Genomic DNA, 15,990 nt, shown 5'->3' with positions numbered 1-15,990 from the left:
GTAAACGAAGCATTGGTCGATACTGACAAACGCTGCGTCAGTATCGACCAATGCTTCGTTTACCGGTATCGGAGTCGTGTTTCGAGGTTTAAAGCCGCGCAGTAGGATTTTCAAGTCTGGGGTAAGACATGTGAAGCAAATGTTTACTTTCAAGTCACAGCAATACCAGCATTATACACCAAGAACGCGGCACCAGTTTGTAATGTGCCTCCATGATTCGCCAAGTTGGGTGTTTCTAGATTACCGAAATGTTGGGCATTGGCGCTCTCTGATTGGTCGATCTGGCGACGCGCAAGTCCTCGTTTAAAGCACTGGACGATAGATGATTGGTGTGCAATCCAGTGAAAGTATGTATCTTTTGATTGTCTACCGACAGCGCTGTATGTCATAGTCTGTAACCCTGCCGTTTCGGATATTCTATATTTGCACTGTGCATACTTGTTAAAAGTGGTCTGAAATCAGAAAATCCCGATTAGCTCAGTTGGTAGAGCGCACGACTTTTAATCGTGTGGTCGCGGGTTCGAGCCCCGCATTGGGAGTTTCCAATCTTTTGCTCCTCCAATTGTACCATCTTTTTGCATGGATGGCATCGCTCCACACGCATGGACAGCACCTCTCAGCACTAGCATCCGCCGCATAGACATCGCTGCTGCTCTGCAACACACCTCACGCTCGTCAATATTCATTTCATCGTTCTTCTACTTCTTGCTACACCTAGATGGAACCTCGCAAGCCGTTGACCGCAGACACTGGCGTCGAAGCGTGCGTGTAAAATGGACCCTCGCTCACGCACGTGACGCGCGTCGCGTCGATGACGACGTCAGGCGTTTCCTTGCTCGAGAGCGCCTCGGCACCCGTCGACCAGCCAGAGCAGTAGCGCAGCGTCGCCCATGCAAACAGAATGCAGAAAAGCACCGCGACCAGAAGAATAAACCACGCTGGGTACGCCACGGCACTCGTCGTCGTCGGTGTGTCCGTCGCCATTTTGTTGTCGTGTGCGCGCCAGAGACAAATCGAAATTGATCCGAAAGGATCCCGTCTCGGGCATTTGTTTGCATTCGATCGTGGCTGCAACAACCCACAGCAATAATATGACGTTCATCAACACAGCTATACTGGCCGTCAGCTAGTAGACAGCATCGACGCCGGGACAAGTGTCAATGATCGCCTTGGTCTGCACGGTACAAAGCTTCTTGTTTCTGAGGCGCTTCTCGAAAGACGGGACGGTGACGAGATGGGCCTCGAGCACACGTGGTAGTGATCGGGCAGCCGGGCCACGGTGCAGGGCCGGAGCGTTCAAAGTACTCACGCATCGCGAGATTTTGGCCGGGATGTGGGGCGCGCTGCGGAGAATGTGACCAAAAATATATATCTTCGCACGTAGTACAGGTATGCACACCACTTCTTGCACATTTACACTACACACGACTCCACTGTGCGCGTCTCCTTGAATACTGTCAGCGATTTTATATGCCACAGCAACATTTGATCAGCTTTACAACTGTGCAATTATCATTGCATCGACCAGACATTGACAGCGAACACACATATTCCACATGCATAAATAATAGACTAACTCACTACGTCAATCGACTAGCTCTCCCATTGGATACCACATACAACTGCAAAAATTCGAGGCAATTCGTAGTCGACATCTCAATATCGACCACGAGCGCTCTATGTCTCTGGGGACGTGGGAAAAAAACACTCGGCGCGTCAGCAACGACTTGCTTTTGTACAATCGCCACGTAAAAGCACCGTCGTCAATCATTTGCATGGATTTTCCGTATTCAAAGCCGCACTACGAAAATGACATTGCCGCTGACCGAGATGCGGGCGAGAGATGGTGCGTCGTACGGGCTAATGACGTCGCCACCGGTCGTTGTCGCCACCGTCCATCTCAACGTTGTCCTGAACGTCACCATTGTGTTGGGCTTGGCAATCGCCGCCGCGTTCGTCACTCATCGTATCCACTGCTGCGTCCGCGCCCTTATGCAACGATACAAGTCGGCCGTCGCGCCGACACGACCAGCACACAAGTAGTCGTTTTGATTGTAAAATTTGAAATTCAGACGTTGTCCGTGCTTTGGGGGAGAGTAAGAGGCCGTCAACAAGGAGCGAACAAGTTGGTGACATGGCACTTGTCGTCGGCATTGGAAAAGGTTTTGAGGCCTCAATGGGGTCGTTCCAATGTTGCTCGTTGCCCGCGAAATGCAGACACCCTTGAGTGCGATGAGAACGATGTCCTTGGTGATAACGCAATGCGTACAAAATGAGTCCCGTTTAGGATGTTTACAAGTGCTATTTTGAAAGGGAATACAGTACTTACTCTCGCAGCATCTTTCAGAACACAAACAAAAGATGAGTCAGCAGACGCGTGGAGTGAGCCGATGCGGCGTAGATAGTCCTCTCGTGATCTAATTTTTTCTACTTGAGTTGTACGTTGAGCATTCCCGGGTGGTCATGGATCATTGCCATTTCCACGCCTCACCAGCGGTTTCATTTTGTCCCTTTTAGCCATGGCAGTCGATATGGCGACGATCGAGTCGTCGCCGGCTGCCGACAACGACGACGACGAGGATATTGCCTGCACGACGCGGACGCTGCTACAGGCGCTCTGCACCGTAGCGACCACGCGCCACACTGCCACCGCGCACAACGGCAAGGCCGTGCTTCAAGCGCAGCTCGACGCCATTGAGCTGCCATTGACGCCACGACCCCACGCGACGTCCCCGATGCGTCCAAGCACAAGCCCGTCCACTGCGTTGTTGGTCGTCGACTCACCGAATTCACCTATCACGCCGCCAGCGCAAACGCCGTACTTGAAGGAGCGCAAGGCGTCACTCGTCCACATTCAGCTGCGTCAACTAGGGTCGCCCTCCAAACCGTTTCGGCCCGACAAGTTGCTGACGACCGGGGAGCCGCGGCTGCCGTCGTCTCGAGCGCTCCTCTCGCGCGAGCTCACGTCCGCCCATAAGCAACGACAACTCCTCGAGCTACAAGAAAAATCAACTCAACACGACATGACGCAGGTAGACCTTCTTCCAATTGTTTAAGATTGAGCACTCTTGATACGTTGATACGTTATGTGTAGGAGGTAGTGCACGAGTCGCTGCACCACCTCTCGTCCCGGACCAACGACCAAGACATGTCGCTGCACATGCGTGGTCGACGGCAGTCGGTGCACCGCCTGCGCTTTAGCATCGCCAAGGTCGAGGAGCTCCAGCTTGCGTCGCGAACGTCGCCGCCACGGCCACCGAGCTCGACCTCGGACGTGCAATCTGCCGACGAAGACTCACTGGGCGACTCGCTGTACAACACGGTTCGCGTTGCCCAGCAAGCGCGCCAGCTCCACAAGTGAGTCGTGTGCGATGAAGAAATGCAGCACAAATCGTCGAGATACGTAGACTGTCAATCGCAGTCAAGCGCCGGACCGCGACCGCCGAGCGAGGTCGACTTCCTAATGATCGAGTCTATATATCGATCGAGCTATCCATCTAGAGCTCGACAGCCAGAAAGCGCCGGTGGACGTTGTGCCCAAAAGTATTGTACAAACGTACGCCCAAGTGGCCGCGTCCTTGCACCCCGGCGCGCCCCCCACAGCTCTCAAGAAGATCTCGGGGCAAGCCGTGCTCTCGAAAGGCGAATTCATCAAGGTCGTGTCATCATCTTCACCGCTTTGTTTACGTCAGAAATACTAGATGCTGTGCTTGACGCTCGGCTTTGATAGTCAGGAGTGGGCCGCCAAGTGCTACCCCGCGGCGTGTCAGCACCACGGCAAGAGTCCAGAGCGGTCCGTGACCTTGGGTGATTTTGCACAGCTGTGCCACATGCTCGTGCATGGCACGGACCTTGACAAAATGAAGTGGGTCTTTTCCATTTACGACCGCGATGGTGGCGGTATGAGCGTTTCAATGATGGACACATTGTCTATAATCGCATGACGACTAGGGTCGATCGAAGTCGAGGAAGTGTTTCAGACGCTGCAGTCGGACAAAGAAGACCTCTGGGACCAAATTTTATTTAGCCAGCAGCTTCTTGGGGTCGTCGACCGCAACCACGACGGGCACATGGAGTTCCAGGTGCGATGGTGTGCACAATAAGACAATTTGAAAATGGAATTTTTGTGGTTTCCACTAGGAATTTTGCAGTGCGTGCAGTCGGATCCCCATGTTCTTTCACTGTTTTGCCGGCGCCCTTCCCCTTCGCCTCGCCGTGCACCCGAAGAACGTCAAACTCAAACTAGGGTCCGCCTCTCAAGTCGTCGAGAGGTTCTATGGATCGTCGCTTCGCGTAGGCTGCGCACGTTGCGCAAGCTATGGAGCTCGGGCTTGCAAGCCAGCGGTACGTATTTCAGTCGAGCGCATGGATCGACTACGGACCGACGGACTTTCGTAGCGCCGCGTTCGGATGCGAAAGCCCCCAGCGCCATTGATGTCTACGGCTTTACCGCCATCATTTCTTATTTCTTCCGCCTCGCGCGGTCGCACCCGGTGGACCACGCGCTGGCAATGCGTCTCTTTCTCGCGTTCGATGCGAACCACGACCAATTTGTGGATTTTGACGAATTCATTCAGTACCATTCGCGATGCTCGAGCCTTGGTTCCCGATATTTCGTCATCGTATTTTTGTAGGGGCCTCTCGACGCTCATGCAAGGTGCGCCAGATGCACGTGCGCGCATGGTGCACTGGGTGCGATGACAACCTGTACACATAGTTTTCTTGACTCACGTCACATTTAGGTGCTGGATCTCGATGGCGGCGGCACGGTCACCAAGCAAGAGGTGCACAAAACGCTCGTGTCGCGGAAACGCGGGCTCCAACTGCACGGTAACGACAGGGACAATTCTTTTTATTGTACAATGCGTAGAGGTCAAGGGGCTCGAACTCGAAAACAACGTGAATGAAATCATGCGCGCCCTCGATGAGAACGGCGATGGCGACATTACTGTCGAAGGTCCCGTTTTTTTACTTTTTACACATTTGATGGTTTTTTCAAACGCATGCAATGATCGAGCGTAGAGTTTCAACGCGCCGTCCACAAGTCCCCGCGCATGCTCGAGGCGCTTCAGGACATTCTTTTTAGCGGCTGCCGTCTCGACGCCGAGTTTCAAGCTGCCGAGTGGAAAGCGTACACAGCATTTTTTTTACAAGGTCGCGTGCGATGATTGGGATGCACCGTAGGCACTGCGAAGCGGCGTTGATTCCGCCACTCGTGGCCGCCCACCCCGCGCGCGTGCTCCGTACATTTCGAAAAGTGCTTCAGAAAGCCGTCTATAAAGTCGCAAGTGTCAATGCGGTACACGCCTTCTCGACGACAATCTGTACAAAGAATGCCAACAATGTCTAGTGGCGCATCGTCCCGCGAGCGAAAAGCAATTCGATCCTGCGCACCAATAGTAATAATGCACCGAGTGGCCCGAGTCTCGACGCCCTTCAAAATCCTCCCAAACGAAAAAGCCGGATCGCCCCCCGATAAACCTCGAGCAATAGCATATCTCTTCAAAACTCGGATCCTCGCTGCCATATATCCAACATGATTACAGTGCCCAGGGTGAATATATATATTTCTTCATCACCCTTGCAAGTGCTCAAATCACTATAGACCTGGAGGTGTGTGGGCGCGAATCTATCATGCATTTTACGCGTCAGAAAGCACGGACGCAACGTGACGTGCATCATTTCGTTACCAAAAAAGCGGAATCTGCGAAACCACTCGATCGGCGACCATTGCTTTGGTGAATGCGCGGTCGTCGTACCCGGCAAAGCGACCAAGTCGCAGACGTCGCCACGTCTTGACATCCAGCACATCAAAGACGTCGCCGGCGCGGACACGGAGGAGCTTCATTGCGACTCCGTTCGATGGGATCGGTCGTGCGTCGACTCTCCATGTCGACTCTCCAAGATTTCTTCAGAGTCGGCTTTTCGGCAACGCAAGAGAACTCACCTGGCATCTTATTTGCATGCTTATAGTTCCTTCTCGCTAGCCTCCATAGTTCAGGGGCTTATATTAGTTGGTATGTATCGATGCCGTAGTGTAGGTGTAGGGTGAGCTAGCGAGGGAAGTGGAGTGAAGTGTACGGCTTCGTCACTTTTCTTTTAAACTATTGAAATCTCCCATCACGAGATCTGCGTACGGCGGCATCCGGTGGCGACGCTTCTCGCCCACTGCCGCCATACCCAGTGGCCGAATACTGCTCGTGTCGAGGGCGTCCTCGAGCAATGCATGTAGCCGTCGTCCAGTAGTCTATCCACACGCCACTTTACCCCGCCCACGTCCAAACTGTGGTGCGTGGCGCAACTGTTGTGTGGCGTGCATTTAGCCTGGGAGAGGGCCTATCCGGATACGGTCATTTTCGTTTTCAGCAACAATCGCACGCGTCATGCGCTGGGCCGTGCTCTTCCTCTCGCTGCTCGCGCTGGCCTATGGCCTCAAGCAAGACTGGGTCTTTGCGGACGAGACGCGCCGCCAGTTCCTCATCGAGCGCTTCGCCTTTGACGCCGACGGCCAGCTCGAGGCCGAGCTCCACGTCGCGCCAGCCTCGCAGCTCGCCCGCACCAGCATCCTTTTTGTCCATGTACGTACTGCCGCCGCCGCCGTCTCGCCCTGCGCCGCTCATGCGATATAAATGTCTGTAGGAAGACGACCTCATGGAGGACGCAGCCGCCTATTTTCAGCGGCCGTACGATGCGGTCGTGTGCATCTTGGACGCGCAGCCGGCGACGACCCGCATGGACTTTGACGACGAGAAGACGTGGCACATTGCGCACCCGATCGAGCGCGAAGGGTTCTACTACGTGCTTTTCGCCCACTGCGGCGCGCCAGACACGGAGGTGTCCTTCTCGGTACGCTCGTCATCCTTTCGCCATGAGAGGATATTGACAACGGCGGCATCGCTGCAGATGCGCGCCGTGTTCAAGAACCCGGACGGCAACTACCTCTCGGCCGGCGACGCGTCCGTGCCGCTCATCTACCTCCTCATGAGCATCGTGTTTCTCACCGCGGGCTTGCACTGGGCGCGCGTCCTGCACGCCAACATGGCACATGTACCGTCTTTTGCCGATCGGTCTCCTTCTATCCTTGTGCCTGCTAGATCCACCACATCCACTACATGATGGCCGTCCTCGTCAGCGTCAAGGTAGACACTATTGCCCATTTTCCAAACGTACACAAATCATGCGGTGTAGACGCTGTCGCTGTTTGCCGAGTCGATGCGATTCTACTACATGAAGGCCCACGGCGACACGATGACGTCGTGGAATGAGATCTACTACGTCTTTATGTTTCTCAAGGGCATCATGCTCTTCGTCGTGATCCTCCTCATTGGCACGGGCTGGTCGCTCCTCAAGCCGCACTTGAATCCGTCGGAGAAGCAGATCATCTTTGTCGTCCTCCTCCTCCAAGTACATAATTGCCATTCTATTCTAGTCGCCGAGGATCCAACGCAGGATATTCTATGTAGGTGCTCAACAACATCGCGGTCGTCGTGCTCCAGGAAAGCTCGATTGGGACGCAGGCGTGGGTCGGCTGGATATCCTTTTGGCGTTGCTTTTGTGTGTTTTATGATGTTTTTTGACGGGCTCGAACCCTTGACCAACGACGACGAGGTACCGCGACGTGATGCACCTTGTGGACATTGTGTGCTGCTGCGCGATCCTCTTTCCGATCGTGTCGAGCATCCGCCATTTGCGCCAAACGGCCGAGACGGACGGCAAAGGTATGGATGGCATGGATTGATAGCTTGATACTTTTGATGCATCTCGGGCCGTAGCCCACATCAACTTGCAAAAGCTGACGCAATTTCGCAGCTTTTACATTGCGGTCGTCGCGTACGTGTACTTTACCCGCATCGCACTCTACTTGCTCGCCGCGTCCTTGCCCTTCAACGCCGTATGCACGCGTCGGACGGGACCATATCTCATGGAAGCTTGCGTAGACGTGGATCTCGGTGCTCGTGGGCGAACTTGCGGCGCTCGCGTTCTACGCTGTCACGGGGTAACCCTTCTGCAATTCTTTCAACGTATCAACTCTCAAACCGCGTAGATGGAAGTTTCAGCCGCAGTCGCAAAACCCGTATTTGGCGCTCCAGACCAACGCCCCGCTCGTACGCCGCCACTGGATGAAAGAATGACCGGAGGAACCTGTCCTATAGGACGAGTTTGGCCTCGATGACGACGACGACGACTTTGGCTTTGGCCCGGCCAAGGCCTAGCGCGCATAGAACCACCGCGCGTCAATCTCGTCGACTCGAGTCTTCTACAACATTGCACACATGCCTGTGTCCCATACTATTTCTCGTGCTCGTCTCGGTCTCCTTGCGTCTTGCTGCCTTGGATGCTACGAGATAAGTAAGGTCTCTTGTCGGCCATGCCCTCTCGAGCGTGCCCTCGTTGTTCCAGTACACTTGTTGCCATTGCTCTTTGGCGGGCGGGCGGCTTGTTGGACGCTCCGGATTGGACCAGGGAGTTTAGAAGGGCCGCAGATCTGCTACGGTTGCGGGCGAGAGTGCGGACGAAAATATGGACGGACAGACAAATTGTTAAAGGTTAGTCGAGTTCTAGCATGTGACCAGTTGATTTAGTGGGCCTTGCGCTTCTTGTCGGCTTCCTCAAAGTAGGCCTTGGAGTCCTTGGGGTTAGCGACCATCGTGTCGGCACCGGGCGTCCAGCCGGCGGGGCAGACCTCACCGTGCTCGTCCGTGTACTGGAAGGCCTGGACGAGGCGGAGGATCTCATCGACGTTGCGACCGACGGGGAGGTCGTTGATCGTGATCTGGCGGAGCGTGCCCTTGTCGTCAATGATAAAGAGGCCGCGGAACGGGACGCCCTCGTCCTCGCCGTCTTCGATGAGCACGCCGTAGTCGCGCGCAATCTTCTTGGTGACATCCGAGATGACCGGGATCGCCATGTGGCCGAGGCCGCCCTGGTTGCGGGGCTGGTTGATCCACGCCAAGTGCGAGAACTTGGAGTCACACGACGCCGCGAGCACGACCGTGTTGAGCGCCTCGAATTCCTTGACGCGGTCCGAGAACGCAATGATCTCAGTCGGGCACACGAAGGTGAAGTCGAGCGGGTAGAAGAAGAGCACGACGTACTTGCCCTTGAAGTCCGAGAGCGAGACGTCCTCGAACTCGCCGTTGACGACCGCGGGCGCGGTGAAGGCGGGGGCAGGCTTGCGGATGATGGCGACCATGGTTGTTGTGTTAATCTGCAAAAGGCAAAGTGAGCTGGCTTGTCTAGCGGCCGGGAGCGTTTCGACTTTTGACCAATGAAACGTTGCGGCCAGCGAGGCCATCCCCATCGTTTTATTATAATAGCGTGTTTGTATGGAAATCTATTGAATCCCATGGGCGGGGAAAAGACAGCCGCTGTATTTTAGCCAATGGCATCGCGTTTGAACCGACGGTGGATACACCAACGGGGCTTCGAAGGCTCGTGAAGGCGACCGGAAGCTTCGCGATCGGCCGCTTGCCTCGTTGCCGTGCGACGGGACCGACGACGTAGCACGATCGCGCCAGGCTTCCTCGACGTTGCAGCGCCTCTGCGCGAGGACGGCGTCAACTGTAGCGCCAAGTGCGCCGAGCCCACAAGGCTGGGCTACCTACCGACCAAAAAGGCCAGAGACTCGCCTTTCGATGGTAGTATGTATATGCGAGCTAGAAGAGGACCAAGCGCAAGCGCATCAAGGTGGCAAGATGCGGTGACCTCGGATCCGCGGATTCCTCCACGTGGCGCGACGATATGATTGGCTCTTTCTGATGGCAGCCATCACGTGATTGGACCACGAGTAGCCTGACGGGCTTGGTCGTTCAAGATCGCGAACCTTCGACGCGTTCGCGAACGATCCGGCCGCGCTGTCTTTGCGCCTGCCATCGTTGGAAGAAGATAGTAATCCAACGCCAAGTGCCACGACACGCCGTGCTGCCAAGACACACATGATAGCCGGTAGCTCCAGCAGCAGGCATGCACGCGGCGAGATATGGTTGCGGTCAACGCGTGCTGTGGGCCTTGACCTTGCCTTTTTGCAATGTGCACCGCCTGCGCCGCGGTAGTAGTAGGCTGCATTGCGCGCACTTGAAACACGCAGAGTCTCGAGGTGCGCTCGTACATATGTCCATCGTCAATGTCGGACATGACAGAGGCAACCGCGATGCGATTGTATTGACGCTAAAAGGAGTCTCGGAGACGCGACTTGTCGCCGCTGAGGAGCAAGTGGGGCATGATTTCCTTTTGCTTGGCGAGCTGGAGCGTTCGAATCTCGCGACAGACCTCGCCCACCTAGTGGAAGCGTACTAGTATGTACTTGCAGCCATTGATTGACGTACGAACCTCGACTTTGTGTTCCAGGTCAAAGTCAAACGCGCTAAAGATGAGGTTGATGTCGGCGGTCGAAAACTTGAGCTGCTGGAGTGCGATCGTAAATTGCTTGCGGTCCAGCCACAGGAGCGGTAGCGTCTCCGCGTCAAAGCCCGCATCGTACGACGATTTGTGCGACTGCAGCAGCGTGCGGCGGCCGCGATGGTCCGTCGCCGCCGACTGCACAAGCCTATTTGTGTCGTACACCCTTCCATCTCCTGAACAAAAAAAGCCGCGTACTTCATATAGTCGTCAAGGTCGAGCGTCTCGTAGAGTTGCCGGAGGTGCCCCGGGACGTTGGCATACGCCTGGTTGCGCAAGCAGTTGAAGATGAATTCGATCGAGCGGTGCACGATCGTCTTGTTTCTAAACGACACCTCTGTCGTGAGGTTCAAGATGGACAGAGATAACGTCTACCGTCCAAGGGCCGCGTTCTTGAGGCCCACGACGCTGCGCCGCTTCTCCCGTTCGAGTTGCAGCTTCTCCGAGTATTCTTCGACCTAGAACGGACAACTTGAACACAAAAGACAGAGGAATTCGTACCGTGTTGCGCTCGGCCGTGTCCATGCAGTAGACAGTCGCCGACCGTAGAAACGAGAGCCGCGCGGTCTTGGGTCTACAGGACGTGATTGCGTCGTATCGCTAGAGTGGAGAGATACCGGATTTTGGCGCCGGCGACCGTCACCATGGGCGATGTCTTTTGCACCGCGTGGAGCGCCGACTTTGGTCGGTGCTTTCGCTTCTCCAGCGTCGACGAGACGTTCGAGTGCAGCGTCTCTAGCCCGAGGCGGCACGCCCGGCCCGGTCTACATACACAAGGACAATATCGTCCATCGTTCCGCACACGATGGACATTCCTGTCCTCTACACAAAAACGCACTTTGCAATGGGCAAAGTGTACATCTGGCCCGGGTTCTTGTGTGCGTTCTGCGCTGCTTCCAGGTTCAAGTAGACGCGCTCTATCCAAACGAGGGATTCGAGTGGTGCGATGATGTTAAGTCCACTGACCGGCATCTTGGGCGTGCTGCAGAAAACTCTGGGTCGTCTGTACCGGCAGCGTATATGGCTGCACACCCACGAACGTTTCCGGCTGTCGAAGCGGAATCGCATTGATGGGCAGCGACGACTCCAGCCTTTGCCCTTGGTTGGACACCAGATCGTCCTGAAAGAGATGGGTCTTGGGCGGCGACGCGGGCGGGACCCACGATGGCTTCTTCTCCGCACCCTCTTCATGCGGCTCCTCTGTCCAGAAGGATATATCTATGGTCGTCGCTGTAGCAAGACGACATACCAAGCCATGCCCGGGGTAGGTCGGTGTTGTGATGGCCGACGTTCGGGAGCCCTTCGATACGCTTCGTCCACTCTCTGGGATCGGCGAGCTCGGCAGCCACCTCCATCGCCTGCGATGCTTCCGTCGTATCGGGCCCTTTTCTCAATACCTTGCGTACCTTGGGCGGCGGATACGCCAGGAGCAGCGACTTGAACTCGTCCGTGAGGCCATGCACCGCGAGCACTTGGCGGGCGCCATCGCTCGGTGCCAGGAGCCCATCCGTGCCAGCACCCGCAAGCTTGAAACTACAACGCCCTTTGCGGCCCACCGCCGCCACATTGCTTTGTAAACGTACGATGACGCCGAGTTGTTGTGGCCGAGGCGCCACCCAGCAGGGTGCATCACTGGAGTACCATCGTCGGCGCCATGCTTGCGGTTGTTGTTCATCGACTTGCGCGGCGACGGCACGGTGGAATAGAGGTCGTGCACAACGCCCACCGCCGACATCAAGGGTCGCCCCTATCGCATGTTGTTGATCGCTTGAGAATCCTCGCGGTGTGCGATACCCCGATGGGCTGCGGACTCGGCGGGGGTGCCTGCGACGACTGGCGGCGGCGGCGCGTCGTTGTTTTGGGGCACTGCGCCGCCGACCCGACGTTGTAGAGAGCCGCTTTGCGGCGGATCTCGGCCAAATTGACAGGCGGCTTGTGCTTGCGCCGATGGGTCGTCGGCTACGCTCGTCGCATGACAAGGATGTTCGTTGGCGGCGTCGACGTACCCGCGCCGGCACGGGGTCGACCATCGGCGAGGCGAGTCGACGACCGTTCATGGATGTTTCGGATGATAACCCTCCGTCGGACGACGCCAGCCAAAATCCCCGTATTTAGACTTGGCCAAAAAACCGCATTGAGATGTAGTTAGATCGGTTCGAGTGCCAGTATTCAAATGTTGGCGTTGGAACCAAAGGAGCAACATACCAACACTGGTGTACGCTACGTCGGAATGCGTCAAAGTTAACGCTTGGTCGTTGGGCGTGCACTGCGCAGACCGGAAAGAAATATCCTGTGGTTGGACCCACGCACCGAGTCCGAGCGATGTACCAGTAGCGTCTTCTTCCGTTCTGGCCTCTCTATCCAGGATAGAGATGGATCGAGGCTGGCATCGTCGACAGCACACGTTTTGGATTACTCGAACTTGCAACATTGCAGGGCTGCTTCAATTTATTGATTCCGCGCGCGCCAAGAGACAGAGAGTGTCGTCGCGCAATCTGATCTGGCGTCAAGACCGTTCACCTGCACCCTTTGGGTGGCGGCTCGCAGCAACTGCTACAGTCTATCACGCACAACTGCAACGAGGGCACGACAAAAAAGCGATTTGATCCGGTCGTCGAGACTCGGCGCAAAAAAGATGCGTGGCCGTCAACTGCGGCAACCGCACGACCGGCCATGGGTGCGCGACAGCTGTGACCATACGACAGATGTTGTTGCCCTCTGCACCGCCAGATTGCATCAAACTTGGTGGCAGGCCCCATCACGATACCTCACGGGCGCGCTGTCTTGGATGCCAGTAGCACCTCGTTGAGTTCGATCCAGGACAGGTAGCGACGAGATCTCTCTCTATTTCTTACGTCCTTGGTTGTAGCAAGGACAGGCGTGGCGCTCCGAGCCGCACGGACCACGGCGGATGACGACGACAGCTCGAAGAGACAGCGAAGACGTGACAGCAACGCTCTGGAAAGGCGGCTGGATCGACACAGCTGATCCTTGATCTTGGGTGCCTCGTCCAGTTGTGACTAACTGCGCCTTGCTCGTCGAGTCGTCGTCGGTGTAGACGCATCCATTGGCATCCCACGAATAGCCGCCCGGCTAGCTCGATGACCCCGCGCCACCGTTCGTCCAGTACCGCTCTCAACAGGAGCGAACGCAGGATATCGGGTCCACGGTATCTGCACCACATCGGATGCTGGGTGGCGACTCGAATTGAAGCGCGCGGGTTGCAGCTTAGACACGAAACAGATGGCCCAACGCCACTGCGGTCCGTCGCCCCCTCGCCACGAACGCGGAGGCCACATCCCCTCGTTTTGAAAGGGCAAAGTCGTGCGTCAAGCGCAATACTATCGTATGCTCTAGTGATTGGATACGACAAGCGAGCTCACGGCGAGGATACGAGGATGCACCGGTCGCCAAAGCCACGCCGACGCGTCCCACGGTGTGAACCATACGGTGGGCAGCGTGCGTGTTTGCCCTTGAGTCTTCGCCATTCTTCAATTTGCCTTTTCCAACGCACTTCCTTACTATGGGCCGACGACACAAGTCGATGCAAGGGTACCAGCAGTACATCGAGTATCAGCGGGAATATTACCGCAAGCACCGGGCGACGCGCCTCGCCAAGCAGCGCGAGTACGACCGGAAGCGGCGCCATGGCTCGACGCACAAGTTGACCAAGTCAAAGGACGGGATCCCGCTCTCGCCAACGAGCTCGGAAGCGTCGTCGACGACGACAACCGAATCGGCACGCCCCGTCAACAAGCTCTCGCTGCTGTACATCCTCGTCTAGCCATCGCCCTCGTCGTCGTCTCTCGTGTCCCATCGTCGTCGTTCGTACTACTTACTCCATGTCCTCCAGATTCGTCATTAGCTTATAGTATATTAATCCCCGTGTGTAAAAAGCACATTCCTCTTAAGTTGCTCGCACAGTGGCGTCGTACCATTTCTCTCAGCTTCTATTTCTCTCCGCCTCCCAATCCCAAAATATTTGAGAGCCTAAGCACCATCCTACTAGTAGTAGATGTCGACTTGGCGTCCACGGGGTACAGCTGCCTCGCAGAACGTGCGGCTGGAGACGCAGCGAAGACCAGATTGCGCCCATCCAGGAGGCGCTGGCGTACCCATGAGCGCACAGATTTGTCCTCGATCACGGCCGCCCGTCGTGTGTTTGCGAAAGGAGGTGATGCGTCTGGCGCCAAGAGACGCCCCGCCTGTCGGTGTGTGAGTGACCATTAGCCCGCACGCGGTCTACGTGGGTCACCTTCCCGCGAATAAAAAATGGTTTGAGAGGAGCCACGCAGCTTCAACCCACGGTGTACAACGAGAGGACCTGGTCCGAACTGGTGGTACATCCCACTAGAAGGGCATGTCCTTGCCTCTGATTCACAAAGCCAAGTCGCGTTGACGGTATGGTGCATGGGCACGTGCATGGCGACGGAATCTTATCTGATGACTCTACTGTGGTAGCTACACTCGACGCCCTTTTTCAACAGCTCGACTAGAGTGTGCGATTTATATATACCCAACAAGAAGCTACAATTGTTGCATCGATAACCAGATCCAGCTATACATTACTAGGATACCAGATAGTAGAGCAACTTTTGACGACGACGGGCGAGCCTCGCTCTAGGCTCGCCCGTCGTCGTCAAAAGTTGATAAATCGATTTGACTTCACGTTAATTTGCAGTGCATGATTGGTTGCTTCACTAGCCAATCCAATACCAGATACATTAAATGCACCTTTCACTTACAAACATTAAGTTATTTCTAATCTCTGAAAACGAAAACGAAGACAAAAATGGGATTGGACAAAAAGTGACGAATCCTACGCGGCCTAGGATCGCATCGATGTACCATACAAATAGCAAGTCTCGATTTAATATGAAACAAAAATTCGGATTTCGCCAGACCGGCGCCGATGGCCGAGCCCCATGCAGCAAGCACGAGCGTGCTCACGGACGCGAGCCTCCTCCGCAGCATCTGCGCGTACCAGCATGGCTTCTTCGCCGAGCTGCTACCGCGGCTTCAGGAATGGCGGGCCATGACGACGACCAACGTCGGCGGGTTCCTGCAGTACGAGCTGCCACCGCGCTACGCCCTGCTCCTCGGCGATGACAGTCTTGCCGTCTACGGCAGCTTTACGCTCTACCTCCATCCGTTTGAGCGCGATGCGCGGTTTCCGCTGCACCTGGCGATCTTGGAGGGCCAGCTCCACGTCGTGGCGCGGTTCCTCGATTGCCGAGGCCGCGCGTGGCTGTCGGCCGACGCCTTTTACCTAGCCGTGCAGCGAGGCCACGAGGCCATTGTGCGCTACCTCTGCGAGAGGCGTCTGTGTCCGTCCACGGACGGGCCATGGCGCGATGCGATCGCGCTCGCGACCCGGCACAAGCGTGCGCGCGTGCTCTCGCTCTTGGAGGCGGCACAGGAGAACGACGCCAAGCGGCGCCACGTCACCACGTAGCACGCACTCGCATCCCACACGACATTGTACCCTGGAGCGTACTTTTCTATTAAAGTTAGCCTATACGTGACGAGGTGACAGCTACTAGGACGCGACAGGTGCCATGGCTTCCTCCTTGACACACGAGAGATCAGAGT

The 15,990-nt window shown here is 56.0% G+C and overlaps 6 protein-coding genes and 1 non-coding gene across 7 annotated transcripts; 4 read left to right on the top strand and 3 right to left on the bottom strand.

The window, feature by feature from the left end:
* Positions 1–466: 466 nt before the first annotated feature.
* On the top strand, positions 467–539 carry SPRG_30204. The gene has a single exon. It is a non-coding gene; the product is annotated as a tRNA-Lys (tRNA).
* Positions 540–793: 254 nt separating this feature from the next.
* SPRG_16080 (hypothetical protein) lies at positions 794–984 on the bottom strand (the record flags this gene model as incomplete). The annotated part of the gene is made up of 1 exon (XM_012355464.1): positions 794–984. A coding segment is annotated over one exon (191 nt), but the record flags the coding sequence as incomplete, so codon positions are not given.
* Positions 985–2,531: 1,547 nt separating this feature from the next.
* SPRG_16079 (hypothetical protein) lies at positions 2,532–5,512 on the top strand (the record flags this gene model as incomplete). Its single annotated transcript, XM_012355463.1, has 15 exons — positions 2,532–3,032; positions 3,095–3,357; positions 3,408–3,451; positions 3,502–3,656; positions 3,702–3,900; positions 3,952–4,082; positions 4,141–4,247; positions 4,298–4,344; positions 4,399–4,576; positions 4,635–4,692; positions 4,743–4,830; positions 4,871–4,957; positions 5,023–5,131; positions 5,185–5,299; positions 5,351–5,512. The coding sequence occupies 15 exons, from the start codon at positions 2,532–2,534 to the stop codon at positions 5,477–5,479; spliced, it is 2,211 nt and encodes a 736-aa protein (XP_012210853.1). The 3' UTR covers positions 5,480–5,512.
* An 846-nt stretch (positions 5,513–6,358) lies between these two features.
* On the top strand, positions 6,359–8,213 carry SPRG_16078 (hypothetical protein; the record flags this gene model as incomplete). Its single annotated transcript, XM_012355462.1, has 11 exons — positions 6,359–6,578; positions 6,640–6,846; positions 6,904–7,047; positions 7,095–7,139; positions 7,189–7,404; positions 7,464–7,532; positions 7,613–7,718; positions 7,773–7,891; positions 7,938–7,996; positions 8,045–8,105; positions 8,154–8,213. Exons 1-11 carry the CDS (start codon positions 6,384–6,386, stop codon positions 8,211–8,213), a joined length of 1,281 nt encoding a protein of 426 aa, XP_012210852.1. The 5' UTR covers positions 6,359–6,383.
* A 306-nt stretch (positions 8,214–8,519) lies between these two features.
* SPRG_16077 (peroxiredoxin) lies at positions 8,520–9,259 on the bottom strand. The gene has a single exon (XM_012355461.1). The coding sequence runs from the start codon at positions 9,191–9,193 to the stop codon at positions 8,579–8,581; it is 615 nt and encodes a 204-aa protein (XP_012210851.1). The 5' UTR covers positions 9,194–9,259; the 3' UTR covers positions 8,520–8,578.
* A 908-nt stretch (positions 9,260–10,167) lies between these two features.
* Positions 10,168–12,428, bottom strand: SPRG_16076 (hypothetical protein; the record flags this gene model as incomplete). Its single annotated transcript, XM_012355460.1, has 13 exons — positions 10,168–10,278; positions 10,330–10,546; positions 10,597–10,722; positions 10,774–10,856; positions 10,900–10,972; positions 11,016–11,162; positions 11,237–11,315; positions 11,365–11,598; positions 11,648–11,756; positions 11,805–11,931; positions 11,982–12,145; positions 12,193–12,357; positions 12,405–12,428. 13 exons carry the CDS (start codon positions 12,426–12,428, stop codon positions 10,168–10,170), a joined length of 1,659 nt encoding a protein of 552 aa, XP_012210850.1.
* Positions 12,429–15,310: 2,882 nt separating this feature from the next.
* Positions 15,311–15,849, top strand: SPRG_16075 (hypothetical protein; the record flags this gene model as incomplete). The annotated part of the gene is made up of 1 exon (XM_012355459.1): positions 15,311–15,849. A coding segment is annotated over one exon (539 nt), but the record flags the coding sequence as incomplete, so codon positions are not given.
* Positions 15,850–15,990: the final 141 nt, after the last annotated feature.

Source organism: Saprolegnia parasitica, assembly GCF_000151545.1.
Source record: "Saprolegnia parasitica CBS 223.65 unplaced genomic scaffold supercont2.248, whole genome shotgun sequence".
In the NCBI taxonomy this organism is placed as follows: domain Eukaryota; phylum Oomycota; class Saprolegniomycetes; order Saprolegniales; family Saprolegniaceae; genus Saprolegnia; species Saprolegnia parasitica.
This window is presented reverse-complemented; position numbering and strand designations above follow the sequence as displayed.

What these genes read in the sequence shown, in the direction of transcription:
- SPRG_16077 (XM_012355461.1), bottom strand. Translation starts at nt 9,193, where the DNA reads ATGGTCGCCATCATCCGCAAGCCTGCCCCCGCCTTCACCGCGCCCGCG.